The sequence below is a fragment of the Sycon ciliatum genome, chromosome 2 (assembly GCF_964019385.1).
Source record: "Sycon ciliatum chromosome 2, ocSycCili1.1, whole genome shotgun sequence".
NCBI lineage: Eukaryota > Metazoa > Porifera > Calcarea > Leucosolenida > Sycettidae > Sycon > Sycon ciliatum.
Genome location: NC_088644.1, coordinates 7,422,980 through 7,445,917, shown reverse-complemented (window position 1 = coordinate 7,445,917; position 22,938 = coordinate 7,422,980). Strand labels below are relative to the sequence as shown.

Genomic DNA, 22,938 nt, shown 5'->3' with positions numbered 1-22,938 from the left:
AGAAATGATCATGTGTCGTTCCCCCCAAGGAAGTGCTAGACGCAAGCCGTGACTCAGTGCAGCATTCACCATTGAAAGATGATTCACCAGACCGTATGATCCGATCGGAGCCGGTAGATGTGCCACATTGACAACTTGAACTAGTGTCAGTGCTCACCGTCATGACAACCAATGCACGCTCAATCAGTCATGACTGTATTCAGTTGAGTTCATCTTACAATTAGGCAGCAATTTACAGCGGTAATGAGAGGAAAAGCCACGAGAACAAAGCGCCATGCGCCGCAGAGCTCACTTTGACCGGCGTGGCACGCCGGAGTCCAAGCCGTGCCAAGAAAGCAAAGACAATATGGAATAGCGGCCTAGCCAGATCATCTTGTTGAGTTGAGTAGCCAAGTTAGCATGAGAAGTATATGTCAAGAACATGCAAGAGTCAATGGGCTACAGTGTGGCAGCAGCAGGATAAAGTTTCGATTATGTTTCCACAACCTGACGGGGCAGTACGTAGAAATATGTCTTACAGTGCCGTGAACGTAATGATCTTTCGGATGTTTTAATTAAGGTATTGAATGGGGGACTGTCTACTTGATGAGTCTAGTAGTATTGTACAAGAGCATGGTGCAAAGTATTACCATCTATTCGTTAACTGCAGCCAGTATCGTGACAGAACCTTTACAGAAGCTAGCTGTTAGAAGAAGCAAAACAGGTTGTGAATTGACTGATCGGGACAAGGCGTTTCTGAGGCTATTTCTAAACTGATGTATGTTGAGGCGTGTGTCTACTCTGTGTGTGCGGCGTGCGTGCGTGTGTGTGTGTGTGTGTGTGTGTGTGTGTGTGTGTGTGCGTGTGCGCACACGTGTGGGTGTGAGTGCTCCCGTGTTCTCATATACGAGCATAATGGTGCACTCGCCGTAGTTGTCCAAGGCTGACAAAGAGCTGTAACAGCTCCAGCAGCCAGTGAACCACTCTTATCCAACTTGAAAGGCCAGTACTACTTCACCATCTGCCTTTCAGTTGTCCATGGTGCATGGGCAGTCACCAGGCAGGCTGGTTACCAGCAGCAGCCCTGGTGACATACCCAGTCCAGCAGGGTTGGTATGAATCTAGAGCGATGTGTGTCATAGTATCATTACTGAGTGTTGAGCCCCGTAGCCAGTGTGCTCACGCTCTCACCTACGCCAAGGGCACTGGGTCCTTCTGGCACACACGGCAGCGCGCTACAGTGCTACCCAGGGCACCACCACTGACGACCGACCCTGGCTGAGACGAGTCCAAGGCGGTGAGCCAGTAACTCAAGCTGACCGCATTGAACGTGCAGCGTCCAGAGCCACCGAAACACTCCAGGTACGGCGCCGCATGGAATCGCTCCAAGCATGAACCCGGTGAGTCGAGGCCTTCAGCTGTGCCCTCGGCAGCTGCACTCGTTCCCTGAGAGAATTAAAACGCAGGGTCCAGAACAGTAAAGTTAGTTAGATTATTTCACCAGAATTCCATAATGATCTATACTCCGGGTCAGTAAAATGATTCTACCAGATAAACTCCACCACCATAGCTCTACTACTATGATTTGAGAGCATTATACCAAGGTGGAATCAGGGAAGTTTCAGTCTTCAGCATACATGGATTGGTAAAATCAGACTACATGAATGCTAGTAGCTGCAACCGTGAGCCTACTTAGGGTTCCTTTGAGCTTGTCCTTTAGACATGCTCACTAGGCTGTAACACCACTATTGCGGAGCAGCAATACCGATCACATCATTGCCCTGTTCAACAGGCAAACACACATGCCTACATTAATCTAAGGCTTACCTGCATGAAGCTGTAGCCCTCCCAGAGTGACTTCCATCCTGGGTAGCAGTCGGGCAGCACATTCTCCTGGCTGTGTACGGCAATGGTCTCCGCCGGTGCAGTGCACACGGAGCATCGTGATACATGCGGTGTCACAGTGTTGGGCAGCATGGAGCCCATTGGGCGTGTGATCTCAGTGACCGTAGCTAGCCAGTAGCTACGGTCGTGGTGCACGGACGTCTGGCAGAAGCCTCCTGGGTGACAGCGCATGAACGGCATGGCGCTGAAGCGACGTGGACACGAGCCGGGGTCGCCCAGGTCTTGTCCAGCCCCGTGGCCATTACCACGCACGTACATCAAGCTCCAGCCGTCCCAAAGCTTCTCGTGGCCCGGCGGACAATCGGGCACTTGTTGCGTCTGGCTGTGGCGGACGATGAAGAAATCGTCGACGGCAGCACCGCGGAAGCCGATCTCACCCTTGATGCCGATGCTTCCGGGGTCGCCCTGACCACCCGGAAGTCCAATACCACCCTTGGCTCCCTGCGCACCATCAGGGCCCAAATCACCGCCTTCTCCACTGATTCCTTCTTCGCCTCTGTTGCCCTTTTCACCCCGGACTCCGACCGGTCCTGGCTGTCCTTTCGGTCCGATGTCACCGACTGGTCCCTTGTTGCCACGGTCACCTGGGAAGCCCTTCTCTCCCTGGAAGCCAGGCAGTCCAACCTCACCAAACTCTCCGCTGAAGCCTTGGGGGCCAGTATCTCCTTGCAGACCGATGCTGCCGGGCTCTCCAACTTCACCCTCATCGCCTTGATCGCCACCGAAGCCCTTTGATCCCTTCTCTCCCTTGTTGCCCACACCACCTGTAGGTAGAAATGAACACAGCGACACCAGAAAACTCAGTAAAGGTACTGAAAGGGAGCAGAGTTCACTCATGCATGGCACAAACCGGGAATACAAGACTGACAATACATTGCTTACCACCCACACCAGCTAACAACACGGTGTAAAACGTATGGAATGATATCCATCCTTTTACCAACACCAGAACACTGCATAGCATGGTACCTTGATGAATGTACAACGGAAGTGATACTCCAACTCTACAAAGGGGCTGGTATGTGAATGGTCCATGCGGCAGTTCAGACATATAGCACATCAAAGTGCTCGGGTCTCAAAAATGCAATGCCCTGCATACACACAGTAAAGTCAGCTGGCATGTGATCTCACAAACGTACCTTGTTCTCCCTTGATTCCATCATTCGGTATATCAGCCGGCAAGCCGGTGTCACCCTTTTGGCCTTCCACACCTTGGACGCCCTCATCTCCTTGGTCTCCGACAAAGCCCTTTTGCCCTTGGGAACCTTCATCTCCTTGGTCTCCAATGCCGCCCTCACGACCGCGGTTTCCTTGCTCTCCTGCAGGTGAGTGTAAGAACACACAGATAGGAAATGTAGTGGTTCTACAAACGCACCAAAGACATCTTGTAACTAGCTTCGTTTCCAACAAATCACAAGTGTGTGGGAATACAGAGAACGGCAGAGAGATGAAGGGCAAAGCCAAGCAGGCAGGTACAGCTAAAGTGCGTACCGTACAACTGGCATGCCGGACAGCGCGGTCGGATGAATGCATACATGTCACATAAAAGGATACAATGACAAACAGTGGGATGTACATCCACTACAAGAAACAGAGATTTTACATGAAAGTTGTCTGTAAATACCCGGTTCTTTCAACTTGTAGACCAGGAACGCGGAGGCACCGTGGAGGGGTATGCTATCTTGTTGTGGCCTGTAAAGGAAGCAGGATGCTGCATGGTCTGTTGGTCACAAACTCTTCCCGGGGTCTAGTGCAATCACCATGAGTCTGAATATTTCCAATGGATGAAGTACAACACTGAGAGGGCAATTCCAAACTTATGATGCTGTACACCGGATGCTTCATCAATGTCAGTCTGATAGGGATGAATGACAATACAAGGCTCCCACATGTAATCATTTTTTGTAATCAACAGAACCCATCATCACCTTCTCCGGCAGTGTTGGAGAGCCAGTCGAGACCTTGGCAGTCATGGCCTTCTTACCTTTAGGTGCATTCTCTCCCGGTGCTCCCGTGGCACCCTTGCTTCCAGCATCTCCTACATCACCAGTGAATCCTGTTGCCCCGACCTCGCCAATGATGCCGAGTAGTCCCTCGTCGCCAACATCACCCTTCGGGCCCTGGAATCCCTCAGCTCCCTGCACAGTGTAAAGAGCAAAAACACAAACTAGTTGTCACTTGAAACTGGTCTTAGACTTAGATGTTGGTGCATTGATTCTGACATGAAGTTAACTATAACAGTGCCTAGAATCTCAAAACTAGCATGCATATATACACTCCATGCTCACAAAATACAGAAACATACTATTTTCGAAGTTCATGTGCTCCAAAAAAAAAAGAAAAAAGGGCGTGTGCTTGTCATGTGCTAGAACCTGTATATGGTTTTTTTCCGTATGCTATTCTTCCTGCTGCAATCTTTTTCATGATGAAACAGTTGACAGATGCGTGGAACCCATTATTTGGGAGACATGCGACCTGTATTATTATTATTTTTATTATGTGCTCCTAGCTAACTTCTTAGCTAAAGTATCCTAAAGTGCCGGTCGCCAGGCAGCTGACTTGGACATCAAGATACAGCATGCCACGGTTATTGACAGAGCTTCACCATGATGAGCGTACCTTATTGCCTTTGGGTCCCTGCCTTCCTTTGTCGCCCAGTTCGCCATCTCCACCCTTTATGCCGGGGAATCCAAACTCACCGCCGTCACCGAAATCGCCTGGGCCTCCCTTTGCACCCTTCTCTCCAGGTTCGCCTGCGGTCACCAAAGCACCGGAAATTTAATGCTGGTGTTAGTATTCAACTAGTCACTTGTCGTTAGTAATAACAAAATTTGCCATCTTCACCTTTTATGACGGGGAATCCAAAATACAAGAAATCAAACTACCCCTGAATGCTGTGGTTAGATGTGAGCAAGTGAGGCCAAATTTTGTTTTGAGTCAAGAAATCGAACCACACCTTATTGCTGTGGCTAGATGTGAGCAAGTGAGGCAAAATTTTGTTTTGAGTCAAAAGCAAATATTGTAACTTCTACTCAGGTATCATTGGACTTCCTGACAACATGGCTGTGAGAAGTGGCAGGAGGACAGCAGTTTGCAGAAGCAGCAAAACATCATGTGACACAACTACTCTGGAGTATATCCTACCAGAGTCTCCGTCGAAGCCAGTGACGCCGAAGAAGCCACTAGGCCCCTGGGTGCCCTGCGGTCCTTGCAGGCCTTCGTCACCCTCATCACCGGGGAAGCCCAGATCACCAAGGTCGCCGTCTATGCCGAGGATGCCCTTGACACCCTGGAAGCCCTGAAAGCCTTGACCGCCCCTGAAGCCCTTGTCTCCTGGGAAGCATTAGAAGAAGCACAAGGAGATGCATCAGAAGGTGTTAATGGCTAGTAGCGAGGGGCTACATGAACAGAAAACCGCATCTAAAGTAATCGTTGCAACAAGACTCCATTTACCTTTGGAGAGCGGTCATATAAGGAATTGGTACAGACTGGATTTCCATGCGACATGCATGGGTGATCAGTAAAGCTTGGCTGGATCGTTTTACAATGTTCTTAACTTCAATCAAAACGTATCGCAAATGGTCACACACATACATACACACACACACACACACACACACACACACACACACACACACACACACACACACACACACACACACACACACACATATCTCAGGTGCACTACATCCAGGGGTGAAATGCCTGGCTTAGCAATGTGCAAGGTCCCGAAAATATGTACTTTGTATTATAGTTGTAGTATGTTAGTTCCAAGGCAAGACTGTCATGTATTGTCAAATTTATATGGAAATGTCATGCACATACTGTACCTTGTACTCCCTGGAAGCCATCAAAGCCCTTGATTCCAGTGTCGCCGACCATGCCGCGCTCGCCCAAGACTCCTTCGTCACCCTGGTCGCCAGGGAAGCCCTGAATGCCCTGGACGCCGAAGTCACCTTCTTCTCCGGTGACTCCTATCGGGCCCAGGACACCCTTAGCACCTCGACGTCCCTGATCTCCCTTGGCACCCTTCTGCCCGCGAGGACCCTCATCTCCGATATCGCCAGGAAAGCCAGCCACACCTTCATCGCCAAAGTCGCCAGGGAAACCTTTCTCGCCGGTTACACCAGTCGGCCCACGTTCACCAGGTTCACCAAACTCTCCATCCACACCGGGCAATCCGTCTCCGCCATTGTCTCCCTCTTCGCCAGTATCTCCTGGAAAGCCAACGTCACCGTCCATTCCAGCGCCTCCTTCCAGGCCGGTAATACCTGCAAAACAACAACAACAACAACAACAACAACAACAACAACAACAACAACAACAACAACAACAACAACAACAACAACAACAACAACAACAACACTCTCTTATTGGCGTTGGTGCCATCGTGAGAAGAAAGAATAAAAAACAACACGGCAATGTTACACCAGCCATAGTCAGTGAACTCTATGCACATTGGTTGCATAATCCAAGGTGGGATTACCTTGCACAATAACAACACGGCAGCGTTATACACAAGCCATGCCAGTGGTCAATGAACTGTAGGTACAAATATCAGCCATTGGCTCTAAGTCCCGCAGAGGAGACCTAAACGGGTCAAACCAGCCAGCTGTTTGCAGATTGAGTACGTATAAAAAACCCATCAGCCAGCATAACATTATACAGCAATACCGATCTTGCTCATCATACATGTGCACAGTACAATAGTTTGAAGGTCAGTTCATAGTACACAGGCCTGCGTGGACTTACCCTTCAGGCCAATTTCTCCCTCGTCACCAAAATCTCCAGGGAAACCTTGCTCTCCAATCGGTCCCTTGGCACCCGTGAAACCCTCATCACCAGCATCACCTTTATAGTGTTGATAGAAGCACAGAGTGAAACATATAAGGGCATTGACAAATAAGCTATACGGCAGCTGCTAACTGAGGTACATCTATAGAGTTCAGAGCTGCATCGGTAGCGAGCTACATGTATGGTACACAGCGCAAGCACCTGGCTCTGTTATTAGTGCTATTAAAGCATGCAGGCAGTGCATACGAGTCATTCACAATTCTGTATGTCTAACGTTATCCACTGCAGGAGGTGTTTTCCTTGATCAAGTGCTGTAAGCGGCTATATAGCCATACCCAAGGTCTTTTAGGGGGTGACATTGCTTACCTTCAAGTCCAACCAGACCCTGGAAGCCACGTTCACCAACCGGTCCCATGCCACCCTTCTCTCCTTCGTCACCCTGGTCACCGGGAACACCTTCATCGCCTTCGTCGCCAGGGAAACCCTTTGGACCAGCCACACCGGACTCGCCTTGATCTCCCTTCACACCCTTGGTGCCGCCGATGCCCTCAGGACCTGTAGCAAGCGCATGGCGCGAAAGAATAAAGAGAAACGCACCAAGCACCCATGCAATTATGTATATGACCATAGCCAGAGGCAGTCGGCGCACTTCAAGTGCATGTGTGGCTCCATTGTTACAGCCACATACAGCGTAACATGTTCAAGCATGCAACATTTACAATGCGAGACTTTTCAAAGCCAATCCAGACTTTTAATGCAAGGGACAGGGACATTCCCATGAGTGCAACATGGTCAAAATTTCCGAAAGGCAAAGAGTGAAACACATTCCGCGTAAACAAGCATCCAGCAGGCCGGTGGATATTGCTAAAGATATTTGAATCCATGAGATTCATCATTCATTGATCGTAATCTACTACTGAAAAATAGGAAGGAAGCTGTTCCTGTCCACCTGACTGGAGGCTCCACAAGTGTACTCACCTACTCTGCCTTGTTCACCATCCGGTCCACGTCGACCCTCTTGTCCCTTTGCACCCATGGGACCTGCTGGTCCCGTGTTGCCGCGGAAGCCTTCATCTCCTTTCTGACCTGGTATATTGGAGGCATAGCGGTGGTTTTGAAAGGCATTTCTTTAGAATTTGAATCGTTAAATTTTGTTTTCATTGTCATGATGGCCAATTATTACAACGTTTCACAGTTTAAACGGATCATACCATGCAACCAAGTTCGTTGATTGCAGACTGATCGGGACTTGAAACAGCAGGCCTGTGGTGTTTGAAGTACACTATTTCTATGTATGACGCTGCAGGTAGCCTTACCACTCTTACTCAGTATAAGGTGGCTTAGCAAAAAACACTTTTCATGATGGGAAGGCTCCACTGTAGCTACCCATTTTCATGATGGGAAGGCTCCACTGTAGCTACCCATTTCTCATGATGGGAAGGCTCCACTGTAGCTACCCATTTTTCAAAACCGACGGGAACATGTTTCAACAACTTTCACCCATACAGTGTACCCAAAGAGCGTCAGAATACTTAAAACAGAGTGGGAAAGTTGTGATTACAACGCCCGCATACAGTGAGCCAATTGCTCACATCTTGTAGACCCAGGGCGGGGTGAACAATGAGGCTTGAAAGTGCTACGCCACTGCCATGGGCAACACCCTTGATCTCTGGATACAGGTTTAGTTTCAACGGTGCCTGTGCATGTTTGAAGTGGCCTCCTCCATAGTGGGGTGACACAACCCCGGGACTGACTGGTCCAGGTCCTGGCCAGAGGTGGGGGGGGGGGGGGGCACTTCTTTTAGAGAAAGCACATCAGGTTACAGCATGATTTCCTAGTCACATACACAAGCTAGGGTGGATTCCAACTACTAAGTTAGCACTTTATGCAAAACGAGTCCCACCGCCCAGTCATGTTTGAGATCATCATTTTCAAGCACTATTAGCTGAACCGGGGCAAAATCAAAGGTATTGAAATGCTGAATGAATCCAAAAAATGGCACAAAATATACCTGAAGCAATAATGAGAACATTCAGAGCATAAAGTTAACTCTCTTACCAGGTTGTCCCTCGTCACCTGGCCCTCCTGGAAGTCCTTCTTCACCAGTGTCTCCAGCAACACCTTTGAGACCAGTGATGCCCTTTGAGCCAACACTGCCAGCCAGACCCTGGTCACCTTGGATACCATCGGCACCGCGTAGGCCTGGAGGTCCACTCAGTCCTTCCTCTCCCTGGTCACCCTTGACGCCCTGCAGACCTCGGAATCCTTCATCTCCGGCCTCGCCCTGGGCGCCGAACTGTCCAAACTCACCGGTTTCACCCTGGAAACCAAAGTTGCCTCTTCTTCCCTTCATTCCACGCTCACCGGGCATGCCATTTACACCTTCTTCACCGTCATCACCACGGAAACCTTTTCTCGTTCCTCCCTGTGCTCCGCGCTGTCCTTGCGCGCCCTGAGCACCTTGTAATCCAACTAGACCATTGGCACCTTGAACGCCCTTGAACCCGGGTAGACCTGCCACGCCTTCAATTCCCTTTGAGCCTTTAGGTCCGTCCTGTCCTTGTTGCCCACGGAGACCACTGTTGCCTTGGCGACCCTGGATGCCCTGGAAGCCCTGTGAGCCTTTCTGCGACGTTCCGTCAATACCTGATAATGCATGCACACCCGCACACAAACATGCATATACACACATACACATACACGTACACACACGTACACATACGTACACACACACATACACATACACGTACACACACATATACACACACATGCACATACACGTACATACACACACACACACACACACACGGCCGCACACACAAACACAGAGGGTAAATGCGTATCCATACATACACGCAAAGGCACCATGACAATCAGTGACACAGGGAAGGCATGAACATAAGTTGTGAGATCGGTTTGTTCGGTTAGGTGGCTGTAACAGGTGCAATGCGGACTACTGCAAGACATGTAAATCTAACGAGGAAGTACATCTAACGTTTTAACGAGTTACATTTCTTCATTATAATAAGTTTTGTTGAGGTTGTAATGCCTCATATGAGTTACGTGCGGGATATGCCTGAAGACTGCAAGACCGTTAACGAATCTTCTCCTTAACGTATGAATTTTGGACAATCGTTAAATTTGCGACTCGTTACAATAACATGTCTTACAGAATTTCACTCAAACACAGTGTGTCAGGCTAGACTGCATAATATTTATGTTGAGATAGAACAGCATACTTTGATAACGGTCCTGGAAAATTAGTACCTCACCCATAATGACAACACTACATTTATGGAGACACTGGTGCAAACGCAGGCAGTCACAGGGCGCCCTACACCTCTTTCAATATTCGAAAAGCTAAGTGTTCAGATTCGCGACAGATTTCCCTTACCTGGGTCTCCTGGAGGTCCGGGCAGACCTTCTTCTCCCGTGTCTCCCTTCACGCTGATAAAGTCACCTGGCTCTCCTGCGGCTCCTCGATCTCCTTTCTCTCCATCAAGGCCTTGTAGACCCTCCTCACCTCGAACACCCTTGGCACCCTGCAGTTCATCAGTCAGGAAGGACGACGCACCATGAAAGTAGAGTCATCACACATAACTAGACCCAGGTGCACAATGCCAAAGCTGTACATGATAAACTACAGTGATAACCCTCCTGATATTGATAAAATGCCTGTGCACTTCCATGCAGTACTGAAGAAGTGATTGACTGCCTATGGAGCTCCATGCAGTACTGAAGAAGTGATTGACTGCCTATGGAGCTCCATTTGTCAGGACCTTGTTTTGTATTATTAAAAAGAATCTCATCAAAAACAATGAAGTACACACCACAACAATCCTACTGAAATTGCTGGTGGTGGTGGTGGTGGTGGTGGTGGTGGTGGTGGTGGTGGTGGTGGTGGTGGTGGTGGTGGTGGTGGTGGTGGTGGTGCTGGTGGTAGTGCTGGTGGTGGTGCTGGTGGTGGTGGTGGTGGTGGCGGTGGTGGTGGTGGTGGTGGTGGCGGCGGGGGCGGCGGTGGTGGTGGTGGTGGTGGTGGTGGTGGTGGTGGTGTTGGTGGTTGTGGTGATGGTGATGGTGGTGGTGGTGGCGGCGGCGGCGGCGGCGGCAGCGGCGGCGGCGATGGTGGTGGTGGTGGTGGTAGTGGTGGTGGTGGTGGCGGTGGCGGCGGTGGCGGTGGCGGCGGCGGCGGCGGTGCTGCTGCTGCTGCTGGTGGTGGTGGTGGCGGCGGTAGTGGTGGTGCTGGTGGTGGTGGTGGTGGTGGTGGTGGTGGTGATGGTGGTCAAGATGTGAGCCATATGTCTTCAGGCTATGCACTGACCTAAAGTGACTGAATGTGTTTAAATATTCTAGCAGACAATTCAAGCCCCAGGCCAGGGCATCTATTTGTGCTGGCAGATCAAGATAAAAGACATCCATTTAAAGAAGTACACTGTTTACTGACCATTAGTCCCCTGGCACCCTTCTGTCCGTCGCGGCCATCCAGACCGGCTAGACCACGTAATCCTTCCTCTCCTTCGTCACCACTGAAGCCCTGGAGGCCTTGGCGACCCTTGACTCCACGATACTCTTCGCTGGCGACTGCTGTCACATCGGCTACGGCTGATATTCCGGCTATGCCCCGCTCACCGGCAAGTCCCTTTGGTCCTGTTTCACCTTCCTCGCCCTATTGATAGAAATCGAGAGTGTGATCACAACATTACAGTCATTATGCACAACAGTTGCTGCTGTTGCCGCAGACTGCAGACAGACACCGAAAACAACCATGCAAAGTAGCGTGGCACTTTCTTTGGGCTGGGGAAGAGACTATAAACTTAGCATGATAATTATATTGACCATGGCATAAAGAAGAGTTCTGCTGTGATTAGGGCTGAAACAATTATACCGATAACTCGTATATCGATTGTTAAGAGTGCGATCGATAATCGTAAAGCTCTGTTCACAACTGGCGCGTGTACGCATGAAACCACACGTTTGTGCGTATTTTGCTGGCTTTTGGGGCGCCATGCGTACGGAAACGCGCCGAAAAGGAAATTCCAACATGTTGGAATTTTCAGCGCGTATCAGGCGCGTACCAGCGTACATGCCAGTCACTTTCACTGGTGGGGTCAAAGAATTTGTACTCGAAGGTGTCGCACGCGCTGAATACGACTCGAATTACTGTTTTTGTGAAAGCTTGAACGCGCGTTTGGGCACGCATGAACCGCAAGTGTACGGCGTCCACGCGCCAGTTGTGAACACAGCTTTAGTGTTCAATACGAGTACTAACGCTTTGTTTATGCATGCATATCAGTGACAGTGTTCTAGCCCTTGCGCTCCATCCGATAGTGGAATACGAGTGCAATCATGTACTTTCAAGGGCAGTAAAATTGATTTGTGGCTTTGAAAGAGATTGGGAGAGAAGACTTTGTCTTTCGGTTTATTTGTGGGAGAAATTGGAGATGAGGGCAGTTGCCAGGGTGATGACAAGATTCTTCGCTCTGGAAACAACATGAAATTCTCTACTTGAGTAGTTCATGCTGATAAAACCAGCCAAATATCTACAGATGTCAACAGGTGCGGTGCCACAAATTTCTAGCGTAGCAAAGGCATCATAAATTTGTGTGTACAAGCATACAAATGAATGTTGACAAGGATTGTGTAGTTCTACAGTCAAACCCCAAATCTACTAATCTACGCGGCGCCACGAAAATGCACATTGTCATAAACATGCATGCCAGTACAGCACACCGCACGACTAAACATGGCCCAAATCATTCTCACCGTGTCACCGGCGAATCCAATGTCACCAGCCATTCCGTTGGCACCGTCTGCACCGTTCGCGCCGTCAAGACCCCGCAGTCCCTCCTCGCCCTCGTCACCCTGGAATCCCTGCTCTCCTATCATGCCCGCAGCGCCGGCACGGCCATTGCTGGCAAAACCGCCAGAGGCTCCTTTCGCACCGGCCAGACCAACCTCACCCTTGGCACCTGCACACACATGGAAAGCAATAACACGGCCTCAATTCCAGCGCTTAACTAAGCCCCCTGTCTACGTTCCACCGTGTGGTATGATGGAAAAAGCATATCTAGAGCTTTGCCACTAAAATACATATCATATCTGCTCTGGCTCCAGCAAGTTGTGTACGTGTGGTTGGGTGTTGTAATTTTTAAGACAGACCTCGTGTCTTTTAGAAAATCACATAGAAAGTTAGGCATAACAAGCCAACAGACCCTTGCACCACATCAACATCATAATAAACACATATTCATAACGCTCTACGGTTCACCGGTTCCCTATGGTTCACCGGTTCCCTCGCAAACCCACACTGACATCAGACACAACCATTGGAGGCATCGATCTATTTAGAAGACTGTATTACCAATGGTTGTGTCTGATGTCAGTGTGGGTTTGCGAGGGAACCGGTGAACCACTCTATACGCAGCAGTGGGTTGCCTAAGTGCAGATGAAACACACAGGTAAATTTAGCTTGCATACCTTAGTATAAGCACTCACCATCACGACCGGGTGGACCCGGTAGTCCTTCTTCGCCGTCATCACCAGGGAATCCTTCAGCGCCTTTCGGACCAATGCTTTCCTCGCCCTGGTCTCCAAGAACACCTTTATCGCCGAAAAAACCTTCAGTTCCGTCGCCACCAGCGAGACCAGGTTCACCTGAGGTAAGAGTGGCACACATACACACACGCGCACACACACGCGCGCACACACACACACACACACACACACACACACACACACACCATTGGACCATTGGACGCCCATCGCCGGAGGCGATGATAGCGATGCTACAGCAGAAGCCATAGCAGCTTGTGCTGGGATTGCACCATTCAGCAGCTTGCAAGGCTGAAGAATTGACCACCACTATTCAGCCTGGTCTACACCACACAGCTATGAAGTGGCTTTTCACACACACACACACACACACACACACACACACACACATACACACACACACACACACACACACACACACACACGCGCGCGCACACACACACACACACACACACACACACACACAAGACACACAGCACTACACTTGGACTGGCTCCTTCTGCAGTGCAGAACTAAACCGACAGCTGTTCTAAAATACGTCGCGCTAGCATCTTAGCAGAATCCGTAGTGTGTCATTTTTCTAATGGCGAGTGTACACAACCGCCGATAAGGTGTTGGATGATCCTTACCAGGGGTACCAATCATGCCGTCGAGGCCAATTCCTGAGTCTCCAGTCATTCCTTTAGGGCCAGCAAGTCCAGGAATTCCCTCTTCACCGTTATCACCTCCGGGGCCGGGCTGACCCACAAGCCCTGCAGTATTCATACGCGTACACATGCACACACGCAAGCACACGTGCGTGTGCGCACACATGCGCGCGCACACACACACACACACACACACGCGCATATACACACATCCATAAGTATATGCGCATGCACGCTTGCATACACATCCACACGCACGCACGCACACATGCTCACAAACATTCAAAAACGCACACACATACATTGTCACGCACACGCCCAGTGTGTTGGAGGCTAAGCATGATAATACTCATATCAAAGCATATCCATGCATCCACTATCAAAGGCAGGCAATCAAATCCGCTCTTGTGAGTATTCCAGAGCACAAGCAGATAATGGGAGAGAAGGCACCTCAGTAAAATCTAACTCTGAACAAATCACATCCGCTGTTCTCAAGGGATGTACCTCCTCTCAATTCTCTCAAGACTGGCCACCATTCATGTCTGGTCACATTGCAAATAACAGGTGTATGAAACACTGAGTGCGGCACATGTACTCTCACTGTTGCATGGGGATGGTGGCATGAGACCCGGGGATGCTGGCATGAGACCCGGGGATGGGGGCATGAGACCAGGGGATGGTGGCAGGAGACCAGGGGATGGTGGCATGAGACCAGGGGATGGAGGCATGAGACCCGGGGATGGTGGCATGAGACCCGGGGATGGTGGCATGAGACCAGGGGATGGTGGCATGAGACCGGCAGGGGATGGTGGCATGAGACCAGGGGATGGTGGCATGAGACCAGGGGATGGTGGCATGAGACCAGGGGATGGTGGCATGAGACCAGGGGATGGAGGCATGAGACCTGGGGATGGTGGCATGAGACCAGGGCATGGAGGCATGAGACCCGGGGGGGGGGGGGGGGGGGATGGTGGCATGAGACCCAGGGATGGTGGCATGAGACCAGGGGATGGTTGCATGAGACCCGGGGATGGAGGCATGAGACCAGGCTGGTTTTGAAATTTAGAACAGTAGAGACATCGAAACGAAAGACTACAACACTAGGTATGGTTGTGCAGTGATCTGACCTTCTTCCCCCGTGTCACCAGGAAATCCTTTGTCACCGGCAACTCCATCGAAGCCAGGATCACCACCCATACCAAGACCACCTGCTACGCCATCGGCTCCTTGTGCTCCTTTCAAGCCTTTTGCTCCGCTGAGTCCTTCCTCGCCCTGGTCTCCTTTTTCGCCTTTTGGACCGTCACCTTTCGGGCCAGGTTCTCCCTTCTGGCCTTTGACGCCCTGCAGAGGAATACCAAGCAAGAATTGACTGCAATGACATTCTGCATAACGTACAATGTACCCCCCCCCCCCCCCTCAGAGATATAACAATAGGTGTGAAAAAACTGAGCCCAGGCATACTTTTATACTCGGGGGAAATGACCAGAGAAGAATACGTAGGGTGCTTAAAAATGCTACTTGTACAGATCCGATTTAATTAAATAGAGAATGTGTGCTACATCTAGGGTACTCGATATGGAAGCATCACAACATACACTGTGCTATGGCTACTTTCATTGTAAGTACATCAGTGATCGGCTTCGTTGTAGTCACTATAATTCCTTGCAACTTCCGTCTAGAGGCCGAGTGTACAACTTACATGTGCTCCAAGTCCCCTGGGCCCTGGATTATCCCACAATGCAATGCTTCGACAGGCCGGGGGGCACACATACGCTATACAGGAACCCAATGCTCATGGAAAACACACTGATACGTAACTAGTGGACTCGCGTTTCTTACCTCTCCAGGCAGACCAGGATCTCCGGGTTGTCCGCCGAATCCAGGGGTGCCCTAGAAATGGTGGAAGTGAGCATAGACATTAGGCTAGATGAGCTCCAAACAATGAACTCATCAGAAGGGAAGAAAAGCTAGTTTAGCCGATGTCACTAAAAATCTTTGTCGAAAAGATGTGCCCGGGAATAGTATTTTAACCAATGCCTGGTCTGACAGTTCACACAGAAGAGTAGAAGCAATCAATCCGGCATGATTGCCACATTCACAGTTTGTGCTGTGCTACTGGGAAGAAATAGTGCTGAACTGCAGAGGCTACCTATGGAGATTGAGACTAAGCAGCCAAGGTAGTAGGGTCCCTAAAATTATCACGTACAGTTGGAATGCTGATAGTATGAATATGACGCAATTCAAACACACCATCTCATAGAACCTTCTTCCACAACTGATTTCAGTCAACAATTTTCTGACATTTCTAACCTAGGACTGCCCGTGTCAGTCTGATCAGAAATGCATCATTTTTGCGTATAATCTAAAAAAAGAAAAAAAAGTAGACAATCGGTGGCATGTACACAGCCGGCAGTTCATAGCTATCGCGTCATGCTGGATATCTCAGCTCACCTGAGGACCCTTCAGACCAGGTAATCCCTCTTCACCGGTATCTCCATTCGGACCCTGCAAGTGTATATACCACCAGAGAAAAAGATAATGAAGTGAACAATTCCAATCATTAGCCATTTGAAATGTAAGTGGCTGCCCTCAGAGCATCCCATTGACCAGTGACATTCATTTTCACACTGAAACTCCCTGGCATTATCTGCTCAAAACGACCTTTGACTAGAGATGTCATGCAAAGCGTACATCAAAAGTATCCACTTGCTGTCTTCTAAAGAGTAAGAAAATGGAGAACTGGTGCTTCGCGATGAAGCCCTTCATACACTGTAGATATTGACTGGAGGAGGACTTCGTTCAAGGTTCAACAACATGCCGTGCTAATGTTTACAGTTGAACTTCCACAAAGTGGTGCCTTTCGGCCCGAAATGGTACGAATGAATGATGCGATGCAGGGCAGCAAATTCAATGGGGAGTTGAAGAAATAGGTGATGGGAGAGGCTGAAAATATCAAGGACCGAGAGGAAATCATTGGAAGGCGTGACTAACAGGGCTGCGCAGTAGTGATAGCAACACTCATGAGGCGTTATGCATGAGATCACTTTGCAACTCCGTTGATTGGCCATTGTCACGGTTGGTGAAGTGTTACTTCACTTTTTAGGGCTTGGTGTCTTATTTCAAAACCGTGTCAAATTTCACCCTCTGTTTATGTCTGTTATCATTGCACATGATGGTGAGCACACAGTAATGTGTCAGGTGTCACTCGCTCTGAACATACTTGCCAACACCTGGCAAACAGTTTCCTTGACACTGATGACGTTTTTCCTTGATTTTGCCCATTTTTTCCTTGATCTGCAATTTTTGCATCATAATTGTGCAAAATATTGTATATGACATCATAGTGACATCACCATGACCACAAAACATTCGCAAAATAGTACAGCATGTACGACAAAAAAGTACTTTTTCATGTGCTAACTCAAAAGTTCTCGCTCGCTAGACTGTCGTTTTGGGCACAGCACTGCGAGCGAGCATCCAAAATACTGAAAATCAACGAAAATGGTGTCGGACGGACATTTTCGAAAATCCGGTAGATGTTGTAACGTTTCCGGTATACCGGGACGAAAGCGAGTTTTCCTTGATTTTCCCGGAAATTCCGGTAGGGTTGGCAAGTATGTGTTAACCCCCCCCCCCCCCCCTTCAACTAGGATGGATGAAGGGCAAGTAAGTAAGTAGGATCTTGCATACGTTGCTCCATGTTTTACCAATGTTCAGGCATTTGATACTTGGAGCAGGATATGGCAGCCAATATAACTTACCGGTAGTCCTTCTTCACCCTGATCTCCTTGAACTCCCTTTGCACTCTGCACATCACACATAGGAATGCAACAGAAACAATATGGGGATGGACATGTGCACTAGTGGTATGGGCGGGTTGATATTGGCGCTGTTTCAGTATAACGTTAGACAACCTGACAGTGCATGCAGGAATGCTAGCAGGCCTACTGTTCAGTCCACTAGCCCAACTGATGGGACCTTAGCTAATCATGCAGTGGCTTTACTGAACCCCATAAAGTAAATGAAGATGCCAGGGGTCGGATGTGTCACAAAGGAACACTATCACTAAAGTGAAGACCTACAGAGTATGCATAGTGTTATGTTCACGCAGGAGTCAAATGTAACAGTAGGAAGTTAGGGTTTGAATAGTACAGTAGGTATCGGTTATGGAGTGGGTGTTTGAAAAACGACTTTCTATTCTTATTTCCGATATTTCTTACACACGATAAAATATAGTGTGACGTATCATATGCATGTGCGCGTAGCCAAGAAGATCATCATACATGCAACGTAGTGCTGCTGTGTATGCGTACTTCCAAGGTAGTCCCATACTGGCCCATAGATTCAACATGTGACTGAGCAACATGAGTTACATGACTACAACAGCTGCACTTGCAGCATTATGATGCTCGAAGAGTCGGTTCACAACTATATCGGGCAGATGTTATTACTACAGGCGATACACTTTGTACTAATCTGGCATGTTTTGCTACACAAAGTCCATTCTTAGGACCGATATATTCTATTACACGATAACATCGCTTGTAAGAATGAATATACACATGAAACCCATGTTATGATTATGAAAATATGAGAGTTCATTCTTGTAGGCAATGTAATCTTTTACATGACCACACTATAACCAATCCGCACTGTAGACGGGACGTTATGCATTTCGAGTTTTGGAATGCGGTTCAACTACTGGGAACAAGAGTCGGAGGAGCAGTTGAACTTTCGGGAAAGTTGAACGGAAAGAAACAGTCGAATTGAATGTCTACTATGTAAGTACAATGCATGAATGCAGCCAAACTAGGACAATACAAAAATTGCCTGACACTAGTTAATTGACCGCTACCAAGGTGCAAGCCAGTCACTGTGAAGCTGTAGACTAAAAATACTGTATTTAATAATGTACCCTTGCTCTCCAATGGCTTACCATTCCGGGATCTCCTGGCGCTCCTCGTAGTCCCTCTTCTCCCGCGTCTCCACGTGGACCCTGCAAAAGAAAACAATCTCCATGCTCAGAGCTAGTACTTGTGACGACTAAGGACCTCATTCTTCAAAGGGCACTTGCACGGCAATACTGCTAGAATGGTCATGTACAATGTGGTGATCGTGACTTGTCTCTCTGGGAACAGCTATACTATAAGTTATCAAGATAGACTTCAGCCACACCAGGGTATTCTTCAGACGAAATTATAATCATAGCGAACGAGAAGTCAACCATCAGCTTCGCCAATAATATAGTGGTAGTGACCAGCCAAACAAATATGTTTTTAAGCTGTCAGGTTTATGACGGCTTGATATCATACTTATCTTACCGGTGGTCCAGGTATCCCTCTGTCGCCTGGATCTCCATCTGGTCCAAGATCCTGCAGACATTGTGCGAGAGATGGTAGAATATTACTCAACATTTCCTAACTTTTGAGCAGATTTCAGCTCAACCCTGTGCTATTGCACACATGTACTGTAAAAGCAGAAATTTCGGTGGTGTTTTATTTTCGGTAACTTCGGTGCCGAAATACTTACCGGAAATAAAACCTCCAAAAATTTCGGTACTAGTATACCTGGAAAACGGGTTTACCGAAAATTTCCCTCCACTGATCTGCCGATTTTGGAGAATACCGAAAATATTAACTTAAACCACCGAAAATTTCGGCTTTTACAGTAATTGCATGCGAAAATAGCTACCAGATTTAGCTCGCACTGCAGCGATGCCATCTTTACTTTAATAGCTTCTAACCACTGCATGTGCATGTACATGATGGCATGCTGGAGAAGAACTGACCGCAGTACTAGCATCACGGTCTTGATAAGCTAAACTTAGTACTGACCATTGATCAGTGATTGATGTATGAGAGTGGCCAAGCTCTGCATGCATCTCTTGCAGAGTAACTAGCATATTCTGCCCTGTAGGGTAGTGTCACATCCACATGGGCAATCAATCAATCAAGCAGCCTGGAGGTTGTTTATTGACGCCGTGTTCCCTTTTTGGATGTATTGCGGGTTTCAAAACCTGAACTTAGCACACCCCCCTGCCTGGTCTGTGTTCCTCTTGGAGGGATTCTGGGCTGCAAAGCCTCAATCAATCATGCCATGGTGCCGTTGTTACTTTGTTGCATTCCACTTTGACACCTTTTTGGCATACACACACACACACACATACTCTAAATCGCAAGCATCACTCCTTCGTGAACAGCCCCAGCCAGGGAGGAAAGGGTACTTGAAATCTTGCCTCTAGGAGCTGTCGAAGCGGATAAATTCACAAAGCTGATTGGTTGATTCCGCTCAAAAGGACAAGGAAAATTTGATGTACATGCAAGGTTTGAAAGTCTCGACTGGAGCCATGGTATTTTACACCTTGCATCCAGAAGCTGTTGGAGTGGAGGATCTCACAAAAGTGATATTACATGTATAGTGTAAATTGTTGATATGCGCTGCAAAATCTCACTCACACTGGAGTCAAATCATGGTATTCACATTATCTTACCGGTGGTTGGAAAATCTGTGCATGGCTAGCACCTGCAAGACATAGTCCAATGAGAAGTGTTGCTGATATTCTGCAGAGAACCGCCACAGCAAACACAAACGGGACTGTCTATTTCAGAAACATTGCCGATTACAACATTCATCGCAAGTCCAGATACACCGTGACATGCAATTTAGTCAATAGAAAGTCATGCAGCAATGATTCAATCAAGTCTTTCTTCTCTGTCACTCGGAGTTTCAAGTTAAATTAAAAGAAAATAGTGAGACGGCATATAGACCAGTCCAACCTCATGATAGTATTATGGTTGTATTTCGATGTTCCTCCACATCAATTACTTTCAACTACCCTGCAGTATTCTGATTCTCATCCGCGTTGGGTCACATCGGAAATGATCTGTCTGAAAACTGCACGACTCTACCCAGCCTCCCCTGTGTCCACAGGCCAGCAGGTTAGTTGCAAGGGTTGAGAACTTCCAAAGCGTTACCGTACGGATCAATGTACATAAACACAGACATCCATTTCAAACCAATGCGGTCTGGTGAAGAAAGTAATCCAAAGCACTATATTCATGTACTGTCATGTACTGTCAAACTGTGGAGCACTCCCGAATACACACAATCCCGCGGCCAATGCTAGCATAAAGGCAGTTGATCAACCCAAGATCCACACCTCCTCAATGATCCCTTCTCCAGTCAGAGATCGGTATCCATTGTATGAACAGGCTATTTGTTGAGATTGGGTCACTAACGTTAGCAGTTACTTTCTATTCATTGATACAGATAGGCTACTAGTACTCGGCATTGAGTGTTCAGTCAATTCACACATTCGCTCAGTGATAATATCACAGTCTCAAGTTATAATAATATTAATATAACTGGTGTTAGCCTGGTTTCAAACTCCAGTCCTGCATGCAGCGCGAATCATGCCGGATGTATCATAGTTATGAAGTTATGGTGATGGTGTGTGAAAAACACAACTCACATGGGCTGCAGATTGCCATGCACTTCCATTGGGATAAATCCCTCTGACAGTGCAAGGCAGTTCTGAATACAGCGTCCAATGTAAACCTCAAGATTTGTAGAGTGATCAATGCTGATAATTTTATCACAACTGCATGTTAGTCAGAGTTGACAGTGCAGTGCAGTGCAGCACTCCTCGAATCGTGGCGAGTGTACTACGAGATGAGCTATTACTGTACGACCAGGTTCTTCCTCCAACCCTGATCCCTATGAGTTTGGTTACCCTGGATAGAGCATTAGTGGGTCCAATGCTACTAGCATGATCGCAAGGAAGGGACTTGTTCGAGTCAAACTAGACTAAAACCATTCGCACAGCTTGCATACATACGAACGTGTTCCCGCTGCTCGGCATTGCAATCATTGGTGCAAAGTCCACACCTCCTTACCTTCCTAACCGCATTGTGCAAGGCATGCAGAGATTCCACGCTCTCCAGTTACAGTGTGCGGGAAAAACTAATCCAGGAACAAGCACGGAGCGCAATGCGCCCGATTGTCAAGGCCCAAGCGGTGGCCAACCAAGATTTTGTGTCCTCAGAGTTTTGTTTATACGTAGATGTCAGTCACTACAATGATCTGGATTCACAAACTCAATGGGAGGGCGCTTCCACAACCAGAGACTCTTCCAGACCAGTTGGTTAGTTGGTTCACAGGGTCACTCAGATCCAATGATTGGCATAGCCTGGAAGTCCTGTTTGGCGGTAGTCAAAGATGAGTGGCCAAGCAACAAGGATTTGACTTTCTTCCGCTGGTTGTTCAACTCCGCCAACGACCAACCTCGATACTTTTTCGCGGACTGCAAAAACAATGCGCAAATCCGTACACAAGAAAGTGGCAAGCTCAAGGTGGCGGTCGCTATGTGGTGCTGAATTCTCCGTAGGCGTAATCTCCGCTTTACAGTCAGCTGATGCTGCAGATCTTCAGTCAGTGTACGGCGGTTCATGTGATCTCTTGGTCGAACACCTGTGAGAGTTTGTGACCGGTCGATTGGCATTCAGCTGGATGACAGCACATGTCAGTCGGAGCCCTGTGCCTCAGCTCCGGCCCCTGTCCTTGGGACCATCAGTGCATTGTCACCAAATAGCTCGGTCAATTTACTGTGATAATTGTCAAACTATGTTTTCTCCTGGGAAAGACCCCTGACAAGCAGGCAACCACAAAACATCAAAGCACGGAATAATCAAAAGTGCAACTAACCGCTTCAACACTCGTTCCTCCTGAAGCAAGAGAGCTTAGGAACGGGAGAAATGGACTATAAACCATCACAATCATAAGGATTGGAATTAGTGCCAGAAAACTGCACAAGATACCTAAGCATTGTTTTGTAATCGAACAGTAAGCAATCTGTTCCTCGTGAAGGTACACTGCAAACTGATGACACCCTGCCTTCAGTGTCCCGTCAGCAATCCAGGACCTTGCTCTGCTAAAGTATTATTCCTCTTGTCAGATCGGTGTAGACAGCTGTGACAATTTGGAGCCGCAAGAAGCCTTTGAAACTCCAGCCGCCACCTCTGAGCACGTGCTCGGGTTATTCAGCGTTTTATTCAGTCATAAT

At 48.3% G+C, this 22,938-nt stretch overlaps 1 protein-coding gene across 1 annotated transcript; it reads right to left on the bottom strand.

The window, feature by feature from the left end:
- Nucleotides 1-198: 198 nt before the first annotated feature.
- Nucleotides 199-22,221, bottom strand: LOC135808481 (collagen alpha-5(IV) chain-like). Its single transcript, XM_065321679.1, has 24 exons — nucleotides 21,773-22,221; nucleotides 20,368-20,437; nucleotides 19,199-19,249; nucleotides 18,814-18,873; nucleotides 17,639-17,683; nucleotides 16,329-16,382; nucleotides 15,717-15,767; nucleotides 15,005-15,218; nucleotides 13,860-13,982; nucleotides 13,174-13,332; nucleotides 12,442-12,647; nucleotides 11,123-11,344; nucleotides 10,073-10,220; nucleotides 8,737-9,324; nucleotides 7,657-7,764; nucleotides 7,045-7,233; nucleotides 6,637-6,735; nucleotides 5,715-6,155; nucleotides 5,029-5,217; nucleotides 4,504-4,637; nucleotides 3,869-4,022; nucleotides 3,024-3,203; nucleotides 1,807-2,648; nucleotides 199-1,425 (listed from the first exon to the last, which is right to left on the bottom strand). Exons 1-24 carry the CDS (start codon nucleotides 21,796-21,798, stop codon nucleotides 1,171-1,173), a joined length of 4,608 nt encoding a protein of 1,535 aa, XP_065177751.1. The 5' UTR covers nucleotides 21,799-22,221; the 3' UTR covers nucleotides 199-1,170.
- Between the last annotated feature and the right edge of the window lie 717 nt (nucleotides 22,222-22,938).